General features: G+C 48.0%; 1 protein-coding gene across 2 annotated transcripts in view; it reads left to right on the top strand.

Annotated features, from left to right (window-relative positions):
- LOC130131342 (histone deacetylase 4-like) overlaps positions 1-21,268 on the top strand; it is an 84,774-nt gene that overhangs the window by 12,553 nt on the left and 50,953 nt on the right. Inside the window, exon 3 of one of the 2 annotated variants that reach the window (XM_056301003.1) lies at positions 11,658-11,726. In XM_056301003.1, the coding sequence (XP_056156978.1) occupies positions 11,658-11,726 (69 nt within the window). Of the gene's footprint in view, positions 1-11,611; positions 11,727-21,268 lie in introns of those variants that run through there. The other variant, XM_056301002.1, reaches the window with a different exon arrangement.

The raw sequence follows: 21,268 nt of genomic DNA, 5'->3' as shown, positions 1-21,268 counted from the left end.
CCATTAAAACCTGTCTATCCACCATGAGGCAAGTCAAAATCCAACTGGACGCACTACAGTGGGCAATTTTTAGAGGATCACCCAGCACATATAGCCTTGGTTTGAAATCAAAATTGTCCTCGAAACTTTCTGTAGTACATTCGTGGACCCGCTTCTGAAAGTCTCGGATCACCGGGCACTCCTATTTGGCATGAAATAAAATGCCCTCTGAGTCTGGGGCCTGACACCTCCAGCACTCTGCTGAGTCCTTAAAGGTAGAACAAGTAGGATTTGCCGGTTGCGGTTTGTAAACGCACCATTCAAAGTTGGTCCCTCCTCCCCGGCTCAGCGTCACCAGAAGAACACATCCCAGTGTCCAGACCAACTCCGCGTCGCTCTTCATTCCCGTCTTCTCCTTCAGTGCTCGCCAGCGGGTGAAAGTCATCCCCAGATTGACTTTCATTTTGGAACGAGCTTTGTCCACTTGGCTTTTCGCCTCGCTATATTTGCGTCTTTTTGGCGCTGTGTCCGCCATTGTTGGAGCTTCCTCTTGGATGCGCGCTTCAAATCTCGATCTGGCACCTGGTCGCTACGTTTTTATAGAGTCCCGCTGCCCAAAGGTTAACGCCCAGAAACGTCCTGTACACAGCAAAATAAGAAAATACAGGCCGAGGACAGGGTCTCTGCAGATACAGACACCGCCACACACGTCTAGTAGGTTATAATCAATGATTGGGAGGGATTATTTTTGTTTGAGTCTATACATTTATTTTTAGGAAACTCCTACTCATTCTACCTTTAAGACTCTTGTCTGTGAAGTTGAGAAGGTGTCCAGTAGAGAAGGTGGCCTGTTCCATATACCATAGTGACGCCAGTGAGAATATCGGAATAATGAGGGATATTTCTGGGTGAGCCAAAGACCTGTGTTAGTAAGTGCTTTAAGTTGTAGATATTGCCAGAACTTAAGATCTGGGAAGGTCAAAATCTAGGACAAGCTTGTTAAATGTTTTGAGAGAGTTTTCTTCGTATAGATCTTCAAGTGTGAGAATGCCTTTATCCACCCACTCTTTCCATAAGAAAGGGGCTTTGCCTATTAGTAATTTGGGATTGAACAATTTACTTGACCCCGAGTTAAGATGAGGATTTAGATGGACTGTCTGATATGTTATCCTCCACGTATCCTGCAGGTGGGATATGATAGATGGGATCGATACCGGACAATCTGGTAGACAAACAATTCAACAGAGGGAGAGGAGAGCCTATCACTCGCTCCATCTCATACCATGGGTGAGCCCTCTCTGGTGGTAATGCCCACTGAGCCAAATGTCTGGTACTAAAGGCCTCGGACTGCACAATGTTTGATTTTGTCAATATCGCCCAGCCCTAAATGTAGTGTGCTTACTTTATCATGCCTCGTACTTGTCAGTAAGTTTGACCATGACCTTGTTCACCACAGTACTTGTCTAATTTAGTAACGCAACCAATGTATGTGGCTTTTATTTCCAACCCAACCCTACACCAGCTGATTTCACTAACCAGCTGGACAGGGGAGGACTAACTAAGTACCACTGGTCTTACTTAGCAGGTGTCCAGTTAAGAGAACAAATTTACACATGCAATTTAATTTTGGGCCAAGATTAGACTCACACCAACAGGACCAGGATTTTGCTTCCATATCTCAGTCATCAAGTGTTGCTGTTCTCATGAGCCGGTGAGAACGTTTGCATGCATTTATGAACGTATATTGAAATTGTTCAGCCAGCCTAAAGGGAGTTTTGGCAGGGATGGGGAGGCAATGCTGCTGACACAAAAACACAGCGACAGAAGGGAGTAAAGTGTAACACACACTTGTTTGTGCACACACACACGTGCACACACACACAACTGTATAGACTTTTTCTTGCTGACGGGAGCAGGGTGACACAGGGGACATGAAACACATACACGAGCATTTGCATACACAGAGACAGACAAGCACAAACAAGAAGTGTGTCCTACATTGTCATTTTTCACTTTTTGTTTCGCCCCCAAGTAGGAAATGTGACCTCGGGAGTGTCATGGAATTTTTCTGCCGCTTATGTGTGTACCCCGACACACCCCGACTTTTGGGATTTGAGTCCCAGCGCGACGCTTTGCTGTCAGCGGTCTCACGACAACGTTTTGCCATCCGCCTTCTCTGTCCCCCCTGAAACTGGAAGAAGAAATGGCAGAGGCGGCTGGCTTTCCTGTCTGCCAGGGATGTGCCTCTTCGAAGTGATCCCTTCTTGCAACCCAAAACTAATTCTGTTACGTGGGCTACTCTAATAATATTCATCCCCCCTGTTAGACTGCAGACACAAGACTGCGCTATTGTTTTCAGCCTTATCTTAACTGACAGTGACTCAAAAAATATTTCTTAGTCATAATATTTTTCATTATATCGATGTGAGTGATTTCTTTCCTCTGGAGTCATAGGACCTCTGGATGCAAAAGTCCCCCTTCATTTATACATAGAAGTTATTTTTTCACCCTAATTTCCTCCGTTTTCTTTATTTTCATTGACATGTTTCGTAACAAGACTTGCTGTCAGAATAACCCATTGGGCGTCCGGGTAGCATAGCAGTCTATTCTGTTGCCTACCATCACGGGGATCGCTGATTCGAATCCCCGTGTTACCTCCGGCTTGGGCGGGCGTCCCTACAGGCAGACATAATTGGTCGTGGCTGCGGGTGGGAAGCCGGATGTGGGTATGTGTCCTGGTCGCTGCACTAGCGACTCCTCTGGTCAGTCGGGGCGCCTGTTCCGGAGGGAGCGGGAGCTGGGGGGAATAGCATGATCCTCCCACGCGCTACGTCCCCCTGGTGAAACTGCTCACTGTCAGGTGAAAAGAAGCGGCTGGCGACTGCACATGTATCGGAGGAGGCACGTAGTGGTCTGCAGCCCTCTCAGGATCGGCAGAGGGGGTGGAGCAGCAACCGGGACGGCTTGGAAGAGTGGGGTAATTGGCCGGAAACAATTGGGGAGAGGAAGGGGGAAAATCCCACAGAAAAAGAATAACTCATTGGCACCTTATTATTTATTGTTTGCTTATTTTTTTATTACCTCCTGTAAATCGAACTCGGGTCTCATCCCAGTTTTTGGAAAACCCTTCAAAACAAAAGTCCTATAGCCCATGTAGACCAGAGCATTACCTGCACATAACAGATGTGCCGTCTCCTGTTTATCCGGTGCAAACAGGAGTTGTACTTTAATTTATCATGATCATGATCTGTCACCTTGATAGACGGGGTTGTCACAGTTTTATCAGTCACACTTTCATCAAAAGTTTCATCAAAAGCCAAAAACCACAATAGCCTTTATTCGGGCTGTGCTTAACAGAAATGTTAAAAAGTTAAGGAAAGTTTAGACAAACAGCAGTGTATTCACATAGGAACAGATGCTGCTATGTGAAGTGACTCCATTGGCCAGCGATATTCGCTACTCATTTGCATGAATTTCGCTGTGCCAAATTTGCTCCGCTCCGGTGTATCCACACCATAACTGACAAGAATATGAGTGTAGAGTTTTCTCAAAAAGCCGACAAAGCCGATTCCTTATTTTGATTCTGTCAAAATGACGGATGGCGTTCCGGATTATCTGTCAGCGCTTTAAAAAATTTGGTAAATAACTGAAAATTTCCGGTTACTGCGGCCCCTGTGCAGCAGGAGCCTGGAGTTAAGAGGAACGGACCTGTGACCAAATCCCACCGACTTCGACGCCTGAAACGACTAGGGGTGTGTAAAGTGGACGAGAAACATCTTACCAATAACTAAAGTTCAGCTGCCCTTTAGCAAGGCAGTGGGCCCCGGTTCCTCTGTGGAAGAGCTCGGTGCAGCTGAGTGAAATGTGCGGCAGCTTGTTGCTAGTGGAGCGCCCATCTGCTCAGACCGTTTCTACGGGTTAAAGCGGGCTTAAAACGAAATGAATTAATGCCTCGTCCTCGACAGTGGGCTGAAAATTAAACCCAAAATGTTTCAACCGTTTCTTCTTTTTTTTACCTCTGCTCAAAACCCCCTCTTCCCCCACCCCTTTCCGTCATATAAACCTGTGACCTCTTTTCTCTGCCTTGCTCAAACGCATGCAATTGCACGTTGCACGCTTCAAACCAGAGGTGAAGGGGTTAAAAGCTCTCGCGCTGCAATAAAGAGGGCCCGGCTTATCCCTGAGTCTATTTATAGACATGCACACACACAAGATATGCGCACGTGCAAACAATCATTATTTTTGGCCTCCCGTGTTGATTCTCTTCTTCACGACTGTCTGTTGTTACCGTGCACCATGCAGCTAAAAACGGAGCTCAGGACAAGTGCATGCATGACAAAAACACTCCCTCTTGTGCGGCTGTCATCAGGATGCATGCCTGAACCGTGCCAAAGTGTGTTTTTCTCGTTCGCTAACCTTTTGTTTTTTTTTTTTGCTGAAAAATTGTCCACCATCCAGTTGAGCTGGTTAACGGTTTCTGCCTATAGTGTTTGAATATTCTCCCACGCCTTCTCTCTTTCTCTCTCTCTCTCAGTCTCTGTATCTCTCTCTCTCTTGCTCTCAACCCGACGAACAGTCGTGGCTCACGTTAGCCAGAAAGTCCATCACTTGCACCCCAACACCCACCACCAAATGTGCCACCAACTTGGCTGAACACCACCGGCAGCCCAGCCTAACACGTATGCAGAGGGGCAGATGGGGAGGGTCTCTCTTGTACAACAAGCCTCCTCATACCCCACCCCACCCATCACCACCACCACCCCTAAAAGCTCTGCATTGTCCTTGGAAAAAAAAAGAAGCAATGCATCCCTCCTTTGCACCCCACCACCTTCACCACCCCACCCACCCCTCCCCCAACAAACAAAAAAACCCAAAATGGACATCATCACGACCTCTTGACTGTCCTCCGATACATCAGCGGGAGCTCCGTTTTTAATTGGTATTAGGAGCAGGACAGCGGCAAGGGAACATGAGCTAATGAAAGGAACAGGGACACGTCTTTTGTCTGGCCCGTCCTTTGTCCACGTCCCTCTGGCGGGGCGGAGAGATGGGCTACACCATGTTCTGCCAGCAAGCTGTCAGCGGCAATTACGGTTTACACCACCGCCTCCAAGCCCCGGCCCTCTGCCTTTTGACACACCACTGTTGTTGTTTACCTCTGGAGCGCGCACGTCTTTGGCCAGGCCTCGGGTTGCATTGCGTCAGGGTTTCTACCCGGCTTCAGAGAGGCCACAAAAGGATGGCCTGGCGATTCAGCGGCTCTGAGACACAAAGGCATTGCGTAAAAGTCTGGAAAAAGAAGGAGGTGTTCTCATTGAATTTCCGTACATCATTTGCTACAGATTCTCGAGCAAATGGGTTGCAGACCTGCTTGTCAGCTCACATAATGCAGAGTTATTGGTGAAGAGCCACCCCCCGGTCACAGAGAGTCCAGGCTAAGTTCCTTCATGTTGTCCAGCCACTAACAAAGTGTGTTATTTAGCACCAACCTATTGATATCCAATTAAACATTAACGTAAAGAGTCCTCTGTTGAGCGGTAAGTCGGCGTCCTCCAGGTTAGGGTTGGATGACGCCATATGTATTCCCCCACTGGCCAAGAATAGAAAACCGCTGCATCGTATCTCATGTGTCTCCTCTACTCTTGACTGCTTCTCAGCTTCCCAACCAAATCAATAACAGTACTAAAGGTTAGTCTGCCTTCTCTGCTATTGCGATCCCATTCTCTGCCTCTTCTTTTTATTTCAATTTAATTTAATTTAATTTTTGATTTTGATTTTTTCCCCCCATTTTCTCCCCAATTGTATCCTGCCAGTTACCCCACTCTTCTGAGCCGTCCCGGTCACTGCTCCACCCCCTCTGCTGATCTGGGGAGGGCTGCAGACTACCACATGCTTCCTCCGATACATGTGGAGTCGCCAGCTGCTTCTTTTCACCTGACAGTGAGGAGTTTCGCCAGGGGGATGTAGCGCGTGGAATGATCACGCTATTCCCCCTCCCCCCTAACAGGCGCCCCGACCAACCAGAGGAGGCGCTAGTGCAGCGACCAGGGCACATACCCACATCCGGTCCCACCCGCAGACACGGCCAATTGTGTCTGCAGTGATGCCCAACCAAGCTGGAGGTAACACGGGGATTCGAACCGACGATCCCCGCGTTAGTAGACAACGGAATAGACTGCTACATTACCCGGATGCCGCTCATTCTGTGCCTCTTTGCTGATAAACACACTGTTCTGTTATCTGTCAAAACAATTTTGGATAGATGGGTTCATTTTGGACAAGAAGCTGCTAATTTATGAGATTGAATTGGCAAGGATTACCGTGGTTACCGTGGCCTCAGCTGTCCATTCTTCTAATAGCTTGTTTTCACATAGCTTCTTGAGATCTTTTTGACCTGGCTGCCTGGACCTGTATATACCAGAAACCGATAATATGGCGACAGGCATGGGCACAAGTCCACAAATACTGGGATGGCATCCAGCGCTTCACCTGTGCCCCCATCCATAGGGTTAGCCGTCGTGTCAGGGAGGGCATCCGACGTAAAATTTTGCCAAATCAGTATGCGGATTGACAAGACCGTACCGGATCGGTCGAGGCCTGCATTAACAACGGCCAGCATTGGTGCTGTGCCCTCACAGGGTCCTGATGGAAACTGTAAAATCTGCTGTGGCGACCCCTGAAAAACAGGGAAAAAGCTGAAAGAAGAAGACGGTAATAGGGATTCACAGCCAGACTTTTTATCAATCTGTCTGACCATGCTGTGATTTCATTTATTTTTTCAGGGTTTTTTTTTTATTTTTATTTTTTGTATCTTTGCCTTTAGCCGGTATTGACTGTGTAACACAGATTTGCAGCAATTGCTATGCTTCTCTTCAACTTTTATCCATGCCTTTTTTTTTGTTATGGGTCTGTTTATCTAGCAGGCAGGCATGACTGTCAAACTTTCAAAACTTCTCAGGTTGGCTGATTTCGAAAAACCGTCCACATTCACAGTCTGTTCCAAGATACATATATATATATATTTTTTTTTCATTTTGCAGCTTGTCTCTGCTATCCAGCCATGCTCCCTCCCTACATTAGATAACCTGAGTAGCAGCTAGCTGTGTATGTAGCATCTGGTTGTGTAAAAGATGGATAGCTCTGGACACTTGTTTATTTTACTGCCAATTTGAGCCTACTGAGATACTTGGTTCACCTCGCTGTAAACCTTTAGGCTTGTGTAACTCTAATGAATCAGATGCAAACATCTCTCCAAAATAGCCACCAAGTTGTCGCATTCAAAATACCGGCCTGTAAATAAAGCAGAGGCGCTGCCATCAGACTGCACTGGCCTGTGGAAGAGTTGGCCGGCTTGTCTCTGGCACCATGCCTGATGCATTTCGGATGTGAAGCAGCTGTCCGACGTCCACCGTCCAACTCCGCCGCAGTTTGCGATTTCAGATTGAATGATGGCGCTCGCACAGAAATGCAAAAGACACAGTCGCTCCACACCAAACTGCGGCACCGCAAATAGTTTTTCCTGACGATCAGAGCGAAACGGGGGGGGGGGGGTGTCATGTGGTCGTTTCCGAATGTTTTGGAGGGGAAGCAAACTGGCTGTGGCGCTGAGGGCCACCCATTCTCCACTATCACTCGCCATGACGTCAGCCGATGCCCTCTGGAAGCAAATATGTGACCTAGAGGAAGTGGCTCTTCAAGGAAAGGCGTATTTGATTAATCGTATTGTTCCTGTCCCATTCACCTTGTTCACTGGAGTCACCCTGGACAAAGCACCCAGAACGGAAGTGCACTGAATGTAATGAGGCTGGAGCATCCTTCCTCTTTCTGTTCTCTCTCTCTCTCTCTCTCTCTCTCTCTCTCTCTCTCTCTCTCTCTCTCTCTCTCTCTCTCTCTCTCTCTCTCTCTCTCTCTCGCTCTCTCTGTTTGTCCCCCTGTTTGTCTCTCGCTGTCACCAAGGAGACAACATCTCATTTCTTCTCGATAACAAAGGCCTCTGTCAATGTATGCTGTGTGCGTCAGAGTCAAGCTTGCCTGTATTAATTTAGAAAGACCCTGGCAATGCAGTAGACAATGCCGTCCACTATCTGATTAGATTGCTAGTCTTGTATCCTTGCCCTCCATTTACAATGCTGATCATAACATGCATGTTTGTGATGAGCGCTAGCTGCATTAGCTCGAGTTGACTGGCTCTTAGCCTTAGGCTAACTCGAGCTATTTATAGCTCTCCGTCTCCTGATGCTTGCCCACTGGGACCAAGAAGAGGAGGAGGAGGAAGGAGAGAGAGAGAAAGAGAGACAGGAGGGGTGGGTAACTAGGCTACATTCAAGATTGATGGTCTCTGTTGCCAAGGTTTGGGTACTTCTCTGCAAGGGTGAGGTGAATGTGTATGTGGTTTGTTGCTTAATTGCGTTCCCCTTCAAGCTGATCGCCCTCGATTTCTCTCGTGCCCGTTCACCTTCTTACTCTTAGAAGTGTGCATGCTTGTATTTGTACATACACACACACACACATGCACACGCACACACCTGTGCATCCTTTGTTTCGCTCTTGGGTATCAGCCGTGTGGTTTTGGTGGGTGAGAGCCCGGATACTATGTCTGACTAACCACACACAAAAAAACAAAAAAACAGCCATCGCCAAATACCCACATGTAATCCAGAGACGTGAAGCCGTGCTATTCATTTGTGCAAAACGGGGATTGGATTACTTAAGGCCACAGGTGCTGTCATTACAGACACACAGGCATGGGCGTACATCATTTCCAATGCAAAATGCAGTCATGTACTTGCAGGTCATTTGCGTAGGCTAGTTAAGATGTATCAACTAATATACAAATGAAGGTGTTTGTTTTGGGGGAGCAAGTACCCGCGGGTCATCAGAGAGTCACTTTGCGGTGTGGATACCTGTCAGCTCTTGAAAAATTCTTCAGCAATTTACATATATATATATATATATATATACACACACACATATACATATACATATATACATATATATATACATATATGCTGCATAGGCCATTAATCAACCTGGACACTTCACCTTTACTATACTTATGTTTCTATTATTATTCTTATTCTTATTATTGTTAGTGTTACGATTATTTTATTTGTACTATATTTATCATATGGTTCGATTCAAGTTGACGTCAGCCAACTCATTTGTGTTTTGCGCTCGAGGCTGTAAGTGCCAGTGGAATTTTTATAGGTCATTTTTTTATAGAGAACAAATCAACTTTTTCCATAATTTTGTCAATCTCGTTGCTGTCAAAGTTTCTGGTCTCGTCCGTTTCACAAGCTAACGTGAACTCAAGACTACTACTACTACTACTTTCGGCTGCTCCCGTTAGGGGTCGCCACAGCGGATCATCCGTTTCCATCTCTTCCTGTCTTCTGCATCTTCCTCTGTCACACCGGCCACCTGCATGTCCTCCCTCACCACATCCATAAACCTCCTCTTTGGCCTTCAAGACTAACGGGAGTGAATTGCGTGTGTGAGGTGTGCGCGAGCCACAACGTCACCGGTCTCTCTGTCGCTGGTGTTGTCGTGTGATATTGCCATGCTGAAAATGGCGAGAATGGGCGCTCTTTCCATACTGCCGCTGGACCTAGAGTTGCTGGGAAAACGCGCCACTAGTCAGCGTTCGCACGCCTACGTCATTTCTAAAGCAGCTCGTGTAGATATGCCAGCAGATGAACACAGCTGCCCGAACACACAACTCCGACATCACACGACATCACACGACACCACCTGCAGACACTTTACAGGGATGGGAGTCGTAACGCTGAATGAGTTAAGGCATTTAAAAGCATACATTGTTGGAATGGCATCAGTTTTGAAGTCCTTAGCACACTGCCATTGTCATAGCAAGGAAAACTGTGGTCTGTCAGTCAAGGTTCGAGACCCTCCACCCGTCTCTACCTGTCAGTTGTCGAGCTTCGTCGAGGTTCGACAGCGCTCAAGAAATTTAAAGCAAGAAAAACATGTCGGGTTTGACTGAATCCCGCAAGAAAGGGAAATAAATAATGTTTTGGAAAATTTGTAGCTAAGGGTGTGTAGGGTGTAATGGTTAAATTTATATATGTATATATATATATATATTTTTTTTTACAAACACCCACCCACAATGCACTTCTCCTGTTCATAAAGAACTAGATGTTGTTTTTAAAAAAATTTTTTGTAATGGAATTGGATGCGTTGTGTTGTGTTGTCGTTCCAAAGATGCTGCAAGTACACAACGTCAACGAGGTGAGATTTGTCAGAGCAGGACCAAAGGTGACGCGCCCATCCACACCCGGGTCCTCAACAGGGAACGGCGCATCAGAGGAGCGGCCCATTCATGCAAGGCGGCGTTGCATAGATGGACACGCACACGCGCACGCCTCAGTAATTGGCGCACAATGCATTCCCGAGCTTCACGGCTAATTAAGCACGTGGTTTTGTGTGTGTGTTGTGTGTTGCGCACATGCATGCACACTTGCATCCCGGTCTGTCCCTGAGAGAGTTCCAGAAATAGCATGTGCACAGCGAAACACAACCCTGTTTTTGTCCCCCCACCCCCTTCCTTCAGCCCTCCAAAGGGATTTTACAAGGCTTTTCATCTCCTATCTGAGGGAATAACCACATGTTTGCGCGCCTCTGATGCCTTCAAGCCATGTATATCGTATCCAGCATGTAAGGATGAGCCACCTAGGAAACATGTAAACACACTGTATACACACTTTGTGTGTGTGTGTGTGTGTGTGTGTTTGTGTGTGTGTGTGTGCACGCACACCAGTATTCATTTTATGTGTGCAATGAATTTCAACTCTGTCCCCCCCCCCCCGATGCTTTCCTCTCTACTCCCCGTTTGCTGTTATTTTTCGATCCCCCCCTCCCCCCTCCCATGATGCCCCTCTCCTCTTCCTCCTCCTCCATCCCTCTCTGTCGCTCTGCTTTTTATAGCCATGTCTTCCCAGGGCTCGGTAGCTACAAAAGCCTTTTCATGTTGCCACTATAATTACAGCCTACACACTTGCACGGACGCCCACAGACACACATGCACATAGCCGAACAGGAGAGGAGCACAGCAACAGCATTGTGTCTTTGTGTGTGTGTGTGTGTGTGTGCGTGTGTGTGAGAGCTGCATGTGCCGTTATACACAAAAGGGTGAGCTATTTTTATCTCTCTCTCGCTCTCTTTCTCTCTCCCTCGCCCGCTTCCCCCCCCCTCCGCCACCCCTTCCCTCTCCATCTCCCCCATCCCTCTCTCTCCAGCTCCTGCTCCTGCCAGCCACATTTGCTATGCTGAGCACAGCCAGTATCAGTCGAGCCCCAACATCCCTCCTCTCTCACACTGAACTCACACAAGCATACGCAAGCACACGCCGATGAGCACCGCTCCCCCTGTCATTCCACTGTGAGATAGCCAGCCTGTTTAAGTGCACCTGTATCCGACGCTTAGCTCGGGGTAGCCTGCGATTTCGGCAAATTCAGGCGCGTGCCGGCGGCGGCGGTGGATCAGCCCGGCGCCCACGTGGCAATGATCACGGTGCGGTGTTTGCTCTTGGCTGCACAGATGACCTGAAGTTCCCTGGTCGGACAGTGTCTTGACTGGCCGGTTTGCGGGTTGTGTCGCTGAGAAGGTTGTCTCAATGTTGCGGACCATATTTGAAGCGGAGTGTTCTCTCTCTCCAACAGAGGGGGTCCTGGGCAAGGAGCAGCCGCTGGAGGTCCTGAAGACATCGGCACTCAACCACATCCCAACAGGTAGGACTGGTAGCTCTGTGTGTGTGTGTGTGTGGTGTGCGTGTGTATGTGTATGTGTGTGTGTGTGAATGTGTATGTGCATGCTTCTCTACCAACCATAGCCCGTGTCTACGTGATTTCAATGTTAAGCACACATCCCGTGTGGCTGTGCATACATACGTGTTCTTCTGAGGGCTCATCTGGTGCTTATGAGCTTTCCATTCCAATTACCATGAAAAGCTCAGAAAGCTTCTCCACATTTTGAAACAAGTTTCCTCACTTGTGTGTGTGTGTGGGGGGACTGTCTCATCCTTTGTGTTATGACAGTATTGTGACAGCTGTTGCCATTTAATAAGGTTTGCCAGGTTGCTTAATTTGCCAGATATTTGTCCGTTGTGAAAAATGGGCAGAAGCTCTCATCTTTGCTTGTGTTGTCAATGGGTCTGTGCCGTTAGGTCAGAGATAGGCAGCATGGCCCAGAAAGGTCCGGTGTGGGTGCAGGTCTTTGTTCCAACCAAGGAGTTACACACCTGAGTCTACAAGTCAAGGTCCTTAGCAAAGACTGTTGGTTGATTAATATAATCAGGTTTCTAACTGCTTGGTTGGAAGAACAAGACCTGCACCCATACCGGACCTTTCTGGACCATGTTGCCCATCCCTGCATTAGGTCAAGGGGTGCACTTTTGTTCAGTGGAAGCTGAGCAGCCCAAATGTAGATGGAGAGAGGCTGTTGATTTAACGTCTTTCAGATTTATCATAAGAAATTACTTCAAAAATGTGTTTAAGCATCATGGGGGGGGGGGGGTGCAGAACAAGCAGGGTCAAACAGCTTTGTGTTACAAAAAAAAAAAAACAAACGTTTTTTTGACTCGCTTCTTACAGATACTTAAGGGTCCGGGCCCTGCAGCCCTCGCCGTCTCATTTAAGTTTCAGATCTCCTTTGCCGTGAGACAACCAAAGCTGCGTCGCAAAGCCCTTATTTTGTTCCCGTGACGAGTCTGTGTACATCTGATGACAAAGGATATGTCAATGACAGAGTCGAGCGAGAACGAAGAGGAGGGGGTGGGGGGGTGAGAGGGGAGAGAAAGAGGGACAGATGGAGATGAGGTAATCTGAAGGAGAAATCTGAAGTAATGTAATGCATAATGCATAACCTAATTACACAATGAGCTAGTTTAAACTGGTGTGTGCGTTTCATATTTCATACATTACCATAGTGTATAATTTGGTTTTTATCCTTTTAAAAAGTTTTAAAATGGCATCAGTGGTTCCCCCGGTGTCCTACAACCCCTACCGCTCATTCATCTCCCTCTCTCTCTGGTTGTGTCCATCGCCTTCATTGTCTTCCAGGGGGGGGGGGTAAAATGAAGCAGGTAGGTGCCAACTGGCGTTGTATTAATTTACCAACATCCCGGTGCTCAAAAGTCCATCCATCCCGTCTTTGCTCTGACTGACATCATTCCTTTCCAAGACCGCGCACGTTCCCCCGTGTTGTTGTGCGGGGCTGTTTTCTGCACACGCCTAACTGTGATATGAAATATTGACATGTACTGGGCTGACTTCATCGGATATTCTTGAAGTCTGTTGTGTTGGATGTGTATCAGGGTCTGCCGCTCAGATGGTGCCTGCCACACCAGAGGGTGCATGTGACTAAGAGGCGTTCACAACCGGCGTGGCGACATCCTCTCCCAGATCCTGTGGTTGGGTGCGGTTCTTCATGGGGTGCAAACAGGTGTTTCTCCTCAATGTAATTAGATGCCAATGGGCGGCTTTAAATACACAACGTGCAGTCCTTTCTCTTGGGATGCAAAACTGTGGGTGCTGCACCTGCAGGGTGGACGTTGTAACACCTATGGCAGAGGGGCGCACCTGACTCTGGTTTTACCGGAGTTTGACCGAATACAACTACTCATCGTTTTGAACGACTCTCCTATCTTGAGCGCTGACCTTTTCAGCGTTTGATATCAACCAGCTGATGGCGAGGGTTGCCATTATTTAAACTAATTAATTAATTAGAGTTTCCTTTATTAATCCAACCATCTATCCATTATCCGAACCGCTTATCCTGCTCTCCGGGTCGTGGGGATGCTGGAGCCTATCCCAGCAGTCATTGGCTGGCAGGTGGGGAGACACCCTGGACAGGCCGCCGGGCCATCACACAGGGCACACACACACACACACACACACACACACACACACACACACACACACACACACACACACACACACACACACACACACACACACACATTCATACCTAGGAGCAATTTGGTACGGCCGATTCACCTGACCGACAAGTTTTTGGACTGTGGGAGGAACCCGCAGGAAACCCACGCAGACACGGGGAGAACGTGCAAACTCCACACAGAGGACGACCAGGACGACCCCCAAGCTTGGACTACCCCAGGGCTGGAATCCAGAACCTTCTTGTTGTGAGGCGACCGTGCTAACCACTGTGCCACCGTGCCGCCCCTTTATTAATTCCTTTGGGGAAATTCATTTACTGCAAATTAACCCACCCTAGCTGTGATCTGTGTAGCTAGGAGCAGTGGACTGCCACCTTCATGCTGTGCCCGGGGACCAACTCCAGTTCTTTTCCCATTGCCTTGCTCAGGGGCAGAGACAGGAGTATTAACCCTAACATGCATGTTTCTTTTTTTTTTTCATTTCTTTTGGACCCCCCCCCCCCTTTTCTCCCCACCTGTACTTGGCCAATTACCCCACTCTTCCGAGCCGTCCTGGTCGCTGCTCCTCCCCCTCTGCTGATCCGGGCAGGGCTGCAGACTACCACATGCCTCCTCCGATGCACGTGGAGTCACCAGCCACTTCTTTCACCTGACAGTGAGGAGTTTCACCAAGGGGGGATGTAGTGCATGGGAGGATCACGCTATTCCCCTCAGCTCCCCCTCCCCCCTGAACAGGCGCCCTGACCGACCAGATGAGGCACTAGTGCGGTGACCAGGACACATACCCACATCCAGCTTCCCATCCGCAGACACGGCCAATTGTGTCTGTAGGGACGCCCAACCAAGCCGGAGGTAACACAGGGTTCTAACCAGCGATCCCCATGTTGGTATGCAACGGAATAGACCGCTACGCTACCCGGACACCCCACATGCGTGTTTCTTTTGATGGTGGGGGAAACCGGAGCACCCAGGGGAAACCCACTGCAGACACGGGGAGGACATGCAAACTCCACACAAGGGACGACTTGGGATGACCCCCAAGGTTTGACAACCCCGGGGTTCGAACCCAGGACCTTCTTGCTGTGAGGCGACAGCGCTAACCACCGGGCCACTGTGCCGTGCTGTGTAATTCTTCCTGAATCCTAACCTGTCATTCAGCAGCATGAACCGCACCACCGAATAAAAGCAAGCTAGACAAACAATGGCGGTGGATACACAACACGTTGGCTGATATCTGCCATTTTCAGACACGCTTGCTGTAATGGCTGCATCATTTTCTGAGGACTGTGAGTGAGATCCGAGTCTTTTGTGGGTGTGGGGCGTCAACAAAAGCGCAAGTTGTTTATTTTTTCTCAATCGTAACCATTCAGCGAATGCTGTCAACGTATTACAGGACACCGCGCATTGGGAAAGCCAAAGTTTTTCATATTGCAGAAGCCGAACACACCGGTGCAGAAGCAGAGCGGTGACGCACATGATTCGTGTCGGTTGTCGTCTGCACATGAAAATATTGGCATTTAACACTGCTTTAACACCCTTTTTCCAAAGGAAATATGAGTGTAGGCACATCAACGCTGAAGGACAAAATAGTGTTGTGAGCATTCGCTGCACGTCAAATAGACAGACACTCATTGACTCGAGGCTAGACGCCACAGGTGTGGTGGTTTTATATTGAATCAAATAGGAGTGTCCTTTATGACTTTTGTCCTCCCGGTGCTGGTGTGTTCTGTCCCTAAGACATTATCAGCCCTCATTCATGGAGCACATGTAGGCTGATCTCAGCCCTTCGTCCTGAAGTTCTCTACTTGGTGCAGTGGCCAGTCAGTAGGGAATAGCATTCCTCTGCTAGTGTTTGGGGTTAACTTCCTTTTTGGGACACCCATTCTAAAAACGTATGCTATATTTAGTACTCACTGTTACTCCATTTGAACAAAAACTGTCCATGACATGGTTTGCATTATCTTGGGTCATTTCCTTGCTGTTAAAGCACCCACCACTTTTTCTACTGCAGTGGTCATACCAGTTTCCTGTTTGTTGGCGTGTGCTATTGACAATGGCGATGCCTGCAAGATTTACCATGGATAAATGTCAACGACATGCACAGAATTGTTGACAAAACTTTCACCTGCACCTACCAGCAAACGGGTGAAAGTTTCAAGTTGTACATATCAAGTTATGTCCACAATTCCTTCCGTCCGTCCGCTCATCCTCATAACTGTGCCATAATTGTGTCAATATGCCATTGTCAATAGCACACGCCAACAAACAGGAAACTGGTATGACTGCTGCAGTAGCAATCGGAAGTCAGTTGACTACAGTTATGTACAGAGCTGACTGTATCCAGCCAATTATCCCACTCTTCTGAGCTCCCCCGGTCACTGCTAAACCCCCTCTGCCAATCCGGGGGGGGGGGGGGGGGGGGCTGCAGACTATCACATGCCTCCTTCGATACATGTGGAGTCGCCAGCCACTTCTTTTCACCTGACAGTGAGGAGTTTTGCCAGGGGGACGTAGTGCATGGGAGGATCACGCTATTCCCCCCCAGTTCCCCCTTCCCCCCGAACAGGTGCCCTGACCGACCAGAGGAGACGCTAGTGCAGCGACCGGGACACATACCCTCATCTGGCTCCGGCGATGAGGGGACATGTTAGATCTGACCTAGGAAACCGAGTGCAAAGAGTCTGCAGGCTTTCCTTGTAACCAGTCACTGAACCAGGTGATTTCATTGATAAGTGCACATTAAATCTGAGATGACAGACTAAACAGTGAAATCAGCTGGTGTGGTGACTGGTTGGAAGGGAGGAAAGGAAAGCCTGCATACTCTTGGCACTATTTGGCACCTGGTTGCCCATGTCTGTGCTAGACGTTTGATAAGTCCGAGGATGCACAGCCGAGGTGGACTTCGGCACGTATGGCACCTCAGCCTCCACACGTCGCCCCGGTCTTCACCTCACGTCTCCAAGTCTTCCCTGCCCTTGCCCGTCTTCTCCCTTCTCAGCGGTGCTGCTGCAGGTTGATGTCTGACGTCACCGACAGCAGGACAAGCCGGAGCATGCTTTGGAAGAGCAAGCCTTGCTGCACCTTGACACGTCCTTCTGTCACACCCTCTCTCTCTCTCTCTCTCTCTCTCTCTCTCTCTCTCTCTCGCTCTCTCTCTCTCTCTCTCTCTCTCTCTCTCTCTCTCTCTCTCTCTCTCTCTCTCTCTCTCTCTCTCTCTCTCTCTCTCTCTCTCTCTCTCTCTCCTCTCACTCTGCCTTCTCAAACCGGCCTCATGTCCAGTTTTTAGGAGGCCTCATAGCTAGTCTGCTGTCCGTCTTCGCTGTAATTTCCAAACAAGGTGAAGGCATTAGGTCTTCATTGAATCAGGTGGGGGGGGGTGCAACAAGGACTCAACTCTTGGACTCAGCTCTTGGCTTGATTTTTTTTTTAATCAGACTTGTTAGGCTTAATAGGCCCAAAAAACGTAGGCCAATGTGCACCCAGCCCACCCCAGGAGAGGACTCGGTAAGCAGACCACAATGATTTTTCCATCATCAACAGATGCGCTACTTGTTGCCTCTTATCTCCCTCTGCTGCTAAATTCACCATACAACCTACTGAAGCTGTTTTCCCCCTCGCCATCTCTCGGCATAGTTAGAAAAAAATTATCTCCGCTCCATTTTGCAGAGACAGCCCAGAACCGCTCAGCCTGGCTCGGTATGACATCTATTAAGTCTAACGAGTGACGGCATAGGCATTTAGACCGGCTCTTCACCGACTCGGTGAACAGACTCTTAAATCAGAGATGCTTGCCCCTCTGCATTGTCTGGTATAAATAGCTCTGCAATTGGAGGCAGAAGAGTTGTGGAGTGCCCTGGAGGGTGCTGTGTACAGATTGTTATTTGTTGCAGGGAGAAAGAGAGCGAAGAGGAAAGGTGGGAGGGAGCAACCGAGCAAGGAAAGAGGCTGCGTAGGGCCCGAGGATAGGACACCAAACAGGGGGGACGGAGGCAGTGTGGGTCCTGAGGATAGAGCCCAGAATGGAAAGAACAGAAAAGGAGCAAGGTGAGATGAAGCGCTAACAGCAACCGCCCACGTTACGTGCTGTAGAGACTCCCACGCGTCGCCTTGTAAATCAATCACAAAGGTATCTCTGTCAGGACACAAGGTACAGACACCCTTCAGTGTTTAAGCATACTGGTTCACAGACTTAAAGGAGACGAGAGAGTATGAACGGGGATGTAAGATCTCATTTGTGTTGCCTCACCGTTCTGTTTTTCTTCTTTTTAAATGTAAATCACCTCATAAATCTAGCTTTAAACTCTCTCACTCACTCACCTCCAAAAATGTTTGTGAGTGAATACATCTTAAAATGGTATATGCTGTTATAAAAAATAAAGGTTTTGGGTTTTTTAATTAACATTATAATCAGAAAGAAGAACTAGAGTTGGTCCCCGGGTGCTGCAGCTGCCCACTGCTCCTATACAACAGGATGGGTTAAATGCAGAAAACACATTTCATTGTAACCTGTATAATGACAAAATAAAGTGACTTTCTTCTTCATCGTCATCTTCTTTAAATTGCCTTACCTTCGACAAATTGCAGTGTAAATCCCAGACACTGTGTCTGTGCAAACACAGGACCCCTCCCTGTCTTTAAAACTTGGTTGATATATGTAGGTCTGTCAGTTATATAAGGACTACTTCTGGACTTGGCTCTTGGAAGATCTTCTGGTCTGTGCTGGGATGGTACATTTGTCTTTGTTTTGGTTTACTGCAAGTGCCCCCATATTGTCTTCTATCTAGTGCACATCAGTAAACTGAGGTAGGAGTTTGACGTCAGTGCTTGCATACAGAGATGGGCAGATATCAGTGTTTATCTCTGCCACATGAATGGCATTGTAAGCCCGCTCACTGGCCTCAAGTGCCTTCTCAGCCCCATCCGTGAAAATGCCTGAGCATCGGTCTGGGCACAGTTACTGTTTTAGGTCACAGAGTTTGTGTGTGCTCGGTGTTTGGTTTGTGTGCTTTTTTTTCCTGCAGTTTGATGGGGAGAAATATTCCAATTTCGAAATATCTGGTTCTGAAAAGATGTAATTTTAGGTAAGGGACAAAAAAAGCCGGGAAGAGTTTGCACCGGTTAGGATTAGAGCTCATATACCCATGTTCCACTGGTCAGTAGACCGTAAATAAAATGAACTTCATTGTGCATGCCACGGCCCTGATTCATGTCCTAAATTCAAACATACACACAAAAAAAACATGAATTGCATGCACATTTGACCATAACTTGTTGCTTATCACAGAGTACTTTTGCAGAGTACATTTAAACTCTATCTCATATTAAATGAATAACGCACAATAGTGATAAACAGCCACCGAATGCTGATCCGTCAGGTTTTTTTTTTTTTTTTTGCCTTTTATTTTTTATGAAGCTACCCCTATGAAGACTCTTGGGAGCCTCCGTGTGGGGAAAGTCCTCCCTCCGCTTTACCTGCAACTATTTGGTGCTTTTTATTTGTTTGGGAAATGTTCCAGGCCTTTAAGCTTGGAGTTTTTTTTTTTAACTACTGGCGCGGGACAGATAGATGGGGTGGTGCATCTGTGTAGGCAGCCGTAGAGGTAGACTGTGAGCGAGTGGGTGAAAGACCTTTGAAAAGCCACATCTAGAGTGGGAGGCTATCCTCTGCCTTGCTACCGCGGTACGCAGGTAGAGACGGTCAGAGAGAGAGGCAGGGAGCGGTAGGTAGGGGGAGGGAACGACAGAGAGGAAGAGAGAAGCGAGAGAGTGTGTGTCTGTGTGTGTGTGTGTGTGTGTGTGTGTGTGCTCTGTGTGTATGACGTTGGTTCCCGGAAAAAGCAGAGGGCTGCAGAATAAACAGGCTGCGTGCCTGAGACTGCCCTGTGATGTCACTACTGGGCGAACGAGAGAATAAGAGAGAGAGAGAGAGAGAGAGGTGGGACACCCACAAGGTTTTAACAGTGGGAGGGTGAGTTGGAGCTGCACCCAGCAAAAAGTGTTTGGAGAGGAAGGAGCGAGAGAGACAGAGAGGGGAAAAGTGAAGAGGGGGCAGAGAGAGAGAGAGAGAGAGAGCACAGTGTCACGGCAGACGGACCAAGGCGGCCAGACGAGGGAACGGAGGAGAGCAGCGTAGCCGCACCGATAAGGTGGAAAGGTGGAGAGGAGCATATCGCTGAGAGGGGGAGAGGGGGGGCGAGCAAGGAGGCTGCAGAGAGAAGGGAGGAGGAAGAGAAAGAGGAGGAGGAGACCGCTGATGGGTAAGGTACAACGACAGGACCGGCACCCATCCGTCTTTCTCACCGTCGCTAACTCTCTACTTCGTCTCTCTCTCTCGCTCCCAATGTCTGTCTTTCCATCTCTCCCTCTGTCTCGCTCCCTGTCTTTGCATCTTTCTCTCCCTCCCTCTCGCTCTTATACTGTACCGTTAGCAGTTAGCACTGACGGTGACAGAGATGCAGTATGAAGTAAGTTTGTGTGTGTGTGTGTGTGTGTGTGTGTGTGTGTGTGTGTGTGTGTGTATGTGTGAGAGAGCAAGAAAATCTCCATCGATCCACAGGCGAGGTTGTTGGTGTTGTGTCAGGAACTCACCCTTGTCATGTTATACCGATGTTGCAAGAACACTTCTCCTTGGGATTGTACGTGGGATGTGTTACTTGTACTACTAGTACTAGCTTGTACGAGAGAACTGCATCGCGCTGAAAAGTCTAGTCTTCAGTAATCGGTACCTCTCCGTTTGTTTAATGTCTTCTGGCTCACTTACCTAAGAACATTTACATCAGGGAGGAACTAGGGACCGGAGACGTCGTAAAACGTCTTGTTGTTTCTAGCTTTCTGCAACCCAAACATCAGTTGTCACACTGAATTTTTAAGTTGCTTGTACACTCCACGCATAGCTCTGTAATAGGGGCCAAAATGTGCTCGGAGACTGGTTAAACCCCATCTCAGCCCTTACTGGCGTAGGGTTTAAACATGATGGAGCCCACTGTCAAAATAAAGAGTCAGAATACTTCTGTTAAGTGGACCATCCTCTTCATAATATCTGGCCAGCGTCCAGATGTAACCCTACTCGTACTGTAATTGAGTGCAATGGCCGCCTTTTTTTGAATTAAAAATTGTTAATGTAGCCTTTAAGGATCCACCGATAACACTTCTTCAGTGCCGATGCTGATTCTGAGTATGATTCGTTAGTATTGGCCGATACCGAGTACTGATCCGATCCATTATGTTTGTTGAACGGTTGCAGACTGAGACCATTATTGGGGTCAGTGGGCAAAATAATCGAGATTGTATCAGTTTTTTTTCCACCATCGAATACATACAGGCTTCCATGTGCCAGAAAGGCAGTAAATCAAACCATTTTACTTTTATTTATGATGT

Source organism: Lampris incognitus, chromosome 21, assembly GCF_029633865.1.
Source record: "Lampris incognitus isolate fLamInc1 chromosome 21, fLamInc1.hap2, whole genome shotgun sequence".
NCBI classification, from domain to species: domain Eukaryota; kingdom Metazoa; phylum Chordata; class Actinopteri; order Lampriformes; family Lampridae; genus Lampris; species Lampris incognitus.
This window is presented reverse-complemented; position numbering and strand designations above follow the sequence as displayed.